Below are 6,000 nucleotides of genomic sequence, written 5' to 3'. Positions count from 1 at the left end.
GAAAGGGGACTTGAAGGTGAAAGGGGCATTTACTGTGTAGAAAGGAAAAAGCTTTAAAAGCAGATCTTTTCTTGACAATTTATGGTAACTTCTTTAATCCTAAAAAATCCACACTGTCACCGTAATACAAGTTTCCCATCCCCTTTTCACCAGACGGACTTGCAGGCTCTACCCAGGTTAACACCCAGCCAGGGACAGCAGAAGTTTCAGCGTGTCTGAAAGTGAGGTGGGGATGAGCATCAGAAAGCCAGCGCGTCAGCCCTGAAGTGTTTATTTTGATTCAATCTAGTCCCCCTTACCGCCGCCTTTTAATATTATAAGCAACATATGCCATTATGACAGCTATTAAGCGTGAAAGAATTCATTAAGACTATAATTATCTGATAAGGCTAAGCATACTGTCTAACCCGACTTAGGGCAGATTCATCTACTTCAACTAAAAATACTGAATAGGAAAATTTTAAAAGGTGAATAATGAAATAAAAACCCTGCAGGTCCTATTTCCACTATATATTTCCCAAGTGACCTTAAGGAAGGTACCATTCAAACAAAGAGTCAGTGTGTTTTACATTTTTATTAATAAGAGTTCTGAGTGCAAATAAATTTAACTTGACATTTAGAAAAAAACAGTTATTCACTAAGGTTTGTTCATAAAGAAAAACTTGTTCTGTATAATCTCCAATTTTAATGCTTAACACTATAATGCTAAGTCTATAACTTAATTTTAGGTTTAATTTAATAATTCTGCCTTATTGCATCTGGTTAGAAAGACTAGAAAACATCAGGTAGAAAAAAGCAAGAGACTAACTAAAATGACCTGAATATAAAACTTTACTAAAGGACTTTTTACAAAAGCCTTTAGAACAAAAAAAACCCCTAAAAATTAGAATACTTTTGGCTGAAAAATTAGCAGCTATGAACAAAATTAACATTACATAATAATATTTTATCAAGAACTGCACTACAATAATATTGTGGTTTACATATATTAGAATGATTTACAATATACTAAATGCTTATTTATATCAGTCATAGAAAACTCTTTATTAAAAAAATTTTTAATATAGTTTAGCACTTTTGAGAGATTCAGTTCCCAGTAAATAACAGGAACACAATTTAGAAGATGCTAGGTGGTAACATCTTTTAATTAGAGACCTAACCAGGTCAGTGTTGTCAAAGAATTATGAAATTATATTCAATAATAAGCATTTATAAGAACTCAAGATAAAACAGTAACTCTAGTCCCCTCATCAGTATGTATGCTTGGCATGAGAAATCGTACTATGAGCAAATATGTAGTAAATTCTTGAAAACAACAGTTCACTTTAGAATTAGTGCCAATCAACATTATTTATTCTTCCCCTGACGCACTATTTCCACCACTCTTCATCTGAACTGTGTTTTCTCCTTGCTTGGTGGTGTATTACTGCTTCTTAAAGACCAATCATGCCCAGCATAACCCAAGGTCATCAGCTCCTTTGCAGCTGAAGTGAGCTACAAACAGCAAAAGACCAAACACTTTTCAACAGAAAATCAACCACCCTACTCCGCAAGGCAGGAGCCCCATCTCTTAAACAATTTTTACCAAGGTTGCTTTAAAATTAGCCCTGTAAGTCCAATAGTATCACACTATCGTTGTCTCTTTGGTTTGACAGTAAGTTCAAATCTTAAAAGTACGTATTAAAATTTCCTAGTTATGTTACTCTGGAAACATAATTGAGTTGAAAATCTTGCTATTTTGGGATGAAATTTCTTCTATTCCGTGTATTTGGTATGAACTCTCACATCTAGTCACTGAGATATAAAAAGCGTAGGAGATCAAGAAGACGAATTACTGATTACACTGCACCCAAGCCTCTGGGAGCCATGACAGGGAACTGTCCACCCAAACAAACATCTTCTGAATTCAACCTAGTGTATTAGCACAGTTGTAGGTAAGTGATTTAACGAGACTCTGTAATTGGGAAATGAGTAGCATTTAACTGTGGTTGCTTCCAGAGGAATGGGAAGTCCCCATGTTGTCACTGTTCCACTTAAGAGTACCCTCAGCCTTGCCACACTTCCCAACAGAGCCTCTCACTCTTCATTTCCATTCGACAATCAGCAGGAAGACTGTATTTAGCTCGGAGAGGATAGGGCCAAAAATAAAATAAATAAATAAATAGGGATAAAATAGAAAATGAATACGTACGCCAATGGAGTAAAACTCCCCACTGAGCTGATTCAGAGGTAAAACCCATTTGTAAAAAGAAAGTAAGATGCAGCTCTATTTTCGGTTTCAGTCAAGAGAGCATGCTTCATTCTTGGCAAACTAGCTATGCGGTGTGATAGGATCTACTTTTTATTTCCGCTGTATTTATACTTTAAAAACTATTGCTTAATAAGGACTTCTTAATATTTATTAAAAACTCTGTTTATAATAAATACCGTATTAAAACATTTTAATATTTACAATTGGAAAAAATATATACTCTAGTCAGTCATCTCAGTGCTACTTCTTCAATTTCATCTTCTACAGAATCACCTTTTACTGCTGGTTTATTGTTTGCATGTTTTAATTGGTGTCTATTTGGATTAAAACTTCTTCCTTCGCTGAAGAAAAGGTCATTGTCATTGTCATCATCATATTCCCTACCCCTGCTGCTTTTATCCCCAGGGAGAAACTTTAGAGGGTCAAAGTCTCCACTGGTGGCAGCCAGAGAATGTGGGCCACTGCGTTTAGAGGAAACGCTGCTGCCACCACTGGCACCAAATAGCTGTTCCATCAGATTAGCTTTTTTCTCTTTTCTTGTAATTAAATCGCCACTGTCTTTACTAAATTCCTCTGTATTGTTTCTTTGGAAATCCAAAAGGCTACTCTTGTGGCTAACTGGACTTGACTTGCCTAACGTTTTCGCAAATGAAGGCACATAGCTACCAAATGCAAGCCCATCTGGCGAGGCTGGTTTTCTGATACTGCCCGGATTCTGACCATCGCCTTTTGTACTGAAAAGCCTGATGTCTTGCAAATGATGCCCATTAAATAATCTCTCCGAGGATTCAAAGAATGTGTGTGTTTTGGGGTTTCTCTCTGGGGAGCGCAGTTTTGATTCCAAATCACGAAGCAATGGCAGAGAAGGATATTTTAGATTCCGAGAACCTTGGAGTTCTCTGCTGATTTCATTCAGTTTAGCAAGTAGCATTTCTCTCTTTAGCCTTTCTTCTTCCTCTTCTTCCAATTTGTCAGTATTTTGAATTTGGTACGTTTCCATTCGGTATCTTCCAGTTTCCAACACTGGCTTTTCTTCTCTCTCCAACAAAGATGTCTTTTCCTTTTGCTTTTTAGCAAGTTCTTCTCTTTCCCGCTCTGTATAAAATCAAATTTTAAAAATGGGATTTTACAGTAGTCAGTATTTTCAAATAAGAAAACTCAACTCTCATCTTTTACAAAACAATAGCTTTATCTAATTTGTGTATGATCAGTACATTGAGGGTGGACACCATAAATTTCATTTTTATACTTGATATTTAGGGTTTCAAAAAATAATATATACTTAACATATATTTAAGATTCACAATTATAGAAAAAATTTTGTTCTTCAAGTTAGGGGTGAGAAAGAAGGTTCTCTGCCTATTTTTTATACCTAATAGTGTGCTGTACACTGAATGGAGGATGGTGGGATGGGTGGAGCAAAAACTTTTAAATTTAAAAATAAATTGAACCTTTGGATGTCATACCCAGAGAGGGACACAACATCACTTATGTAGTGTTCTGACAGAAGATGCAATAACCTGAATTTAATTAACAGAAAACTTCAGATAAACCCCAAACAAGAAACATTTTATTAAAAAAAGGGGTCGGTGTTCATGAAAAATGTTAATCTCACAAAATATTTTTAAAAGGCTGAGAAGCTGTTTTAGATGAAAGCAGATTGAAAAGATATGAGACCTGAATGCAATTCATGATCACATCCTAAAGGGAAGAAAATGCAGAGATGGCGAGGAAGATGGCAGACGAGTAAGACACGGAAATCACCTTCCTCCCCACAAATACATCAGAAATACACCTACACGTGGAACAACTCCTACAGAACACCTACTGAACGCTGGCAGAAGACCCCAGACCTCCCAAAAGACTCGACTGGTGACTGGTGTCTGAAGCAGGAGGGAGGGCAGTCGCAAAGGACCGAGCCCTGGACCCGTGGAATCTGATGCCATCTCCAGCCATGTGGATGAAAGGCTCTTGGTGCTACAGCCAGGAATCAGTGCTGTGCCTCTGAGGTGGGAGAGCCAACTTCAGGACACTGGTCCACAAGAGACCTCCCAGCTCCACATAATATCAAACGGCGAAAATCTCCCAGAGATCTCCATCTCAACACCAACACACAGCTTCACTCAACGACCAGCAAGCTACAGTGCTGGACACCCTATGCTAAACAACTAGCAGAAGAGGAACACAACCCCACCCATTAGCAGAGAGGCTGCCTAAAATCATAATAAGTCCCCAGACAGCCCAAAACACATCACCAGACGTGGACCTGCCCACCAGAGAGACAAGATCCAGCCTCATCCACCAGAACACAGGCACTAGTCCCCTCCACCAGGAAGCCTACACAACACACTAAACCAACCTTAGCCACTGGGGACAGACACCAAAAACAACGGGAACTACGAACCTGCAGCCTGCAAAAAGGAGACCCCAAACACAGTAAGATAAGTAAAATGAGAAGACAGAAAATCACACTGCAGCTGAAGGAGCAAGATAAAAACCCACCAGACCTAACAAATGAAGAGGAAATAGGCAGTCTGCCTGAAAAAGAATTCAGAATTATAGTAAAGATGATCCAAAATCTTGGAAATAGAATAGACAAAATGCAAGAAACATTTAACAAGGACCTAGAAGAACTAAAGATGAAACAAACAACGATGAACAACACAATAAATTAAATGAAAAATACTCAAGATGGGATCAATAGCAGAATAACTGAGGCAGAAGAACGGATAAGTGACCTGGAAGATAAAATAGTGGAAATAACTACTGCAGAACAGAATAAAGAAAAAAGAATGAAAACAACTGAGGACAGTCTCAGAGACCTCTGGGACAACATCAAACGCACCAACGTTTGAATTATAGGGGATCCAGAAGAAGAAGAGAAAAAGAAAGGGACTGAGAAAATATTTGAAGAGATTACAGTTGAAAACTTCCCTAATATGGGAAAGGAAATAGTTAATCAAGTCCAGGAAGCACAGAGAGTCCCATACAAGATAAATCCAAGGAGAAATACGCCAAGACACATATTAATCAAACTGTCAAAAATTAAATACAAAGAAAGCATATTAAAAGCAGCAAGGGAAAAACAACAAATAACACACAAGGGAATCCCCATAAGGTTAACAGCTGATCTTTCAGCAGAAACTCTGCAAACCAGAAGGGACTGGCAGGACATATTTAAAGTGATGAAGGAGAAACCTGCAACCAAGATTACTCTACCCAGCAAGGATCTCATTCAGATTTGATGGAGAAATTAAAACCTTTACAGACAAGCAAAAGCTGAGAGAGTTCAGCACCACCAAACCAGCTTTAAAATAACTGCTAAAGGAACTTCTCTAGACAAGAAACACAAGAGAAGGAAAAGACCTACAATAACAAACCCAAAACAATTAGGAAAATGGGAATAGGAACATACATATCAATAATTACCTTAAATGTAAATGGCCTAAATGCTCCCACCAAAAGACAGATTGGCTGAGTGGATACAAAAACAAGACCCATATATATGCTGTCTACAAGAGACCCACTTCAGACCTAGATACACATACAGACTGAAAGTGAGGGGATGGAAAAAGATATGCCATGCAAATGGAAACCAAAAGAAAGCTGGAGTAGCAGTTCTCATATCAGACAAAATAGACTTTAAAATAAAGACTATTAGAAGAGACAAAGAAGGACACTACATAATGATCAAGGGATCGATCCAAGAAGAAGATATAACAATTCTAAATATTTATGCACCCAACATA

General features: G+C 37.7%; 1 protein-coding gene across 2 annotated transcripts in view; it reads right to left on the bottom strand.

Moving 5' to 3' along the window:
• Positions 1-2,424: 2,424 nt before the first annotated feature.
• LCA5 (lebercilin LCA5) overlaps positions 2,425-6,000 on the bottom strand; it is a 64,068-nt gene continuing 60,492 nt past the window's right edge. For both annotated transcript variants that reach the window (XM_060167475.1, XM_060167476.1), the window contains one exon: positions 2,425-3,346. In XM_060167475.1, the coding sequence (XP_060023458.1) occupies positions 2,481-3,346 (866 nt within the window). In that variant the 3' untranslated portion in view covers positions 2,425-2,480. The remainder of the gene's footprint in view (positions 3,347-6,000) is intronic.

Source organism: Lagenorhynchus albirostris, chromosome 12 (assembly GCF_949774975.1).
Source record: "Lagenorhynchus albirostris chromosome 12, mLagAlb1.1, whole genome shotgun sequence".
Taxonomy (NCBI): domain Eukaryota; kingdom Metazoa; phylum Chordata; class Mammalia; order Artiodactyla; family Delphinidae; genus Lagenorhynchus; species Lagenorhynchus albirostris.
The sequence above is the reverse complement of the archived record's forward strand: the minus strand, read 5'-3'. Positions and strand labels throughout refer to the sequence as shown.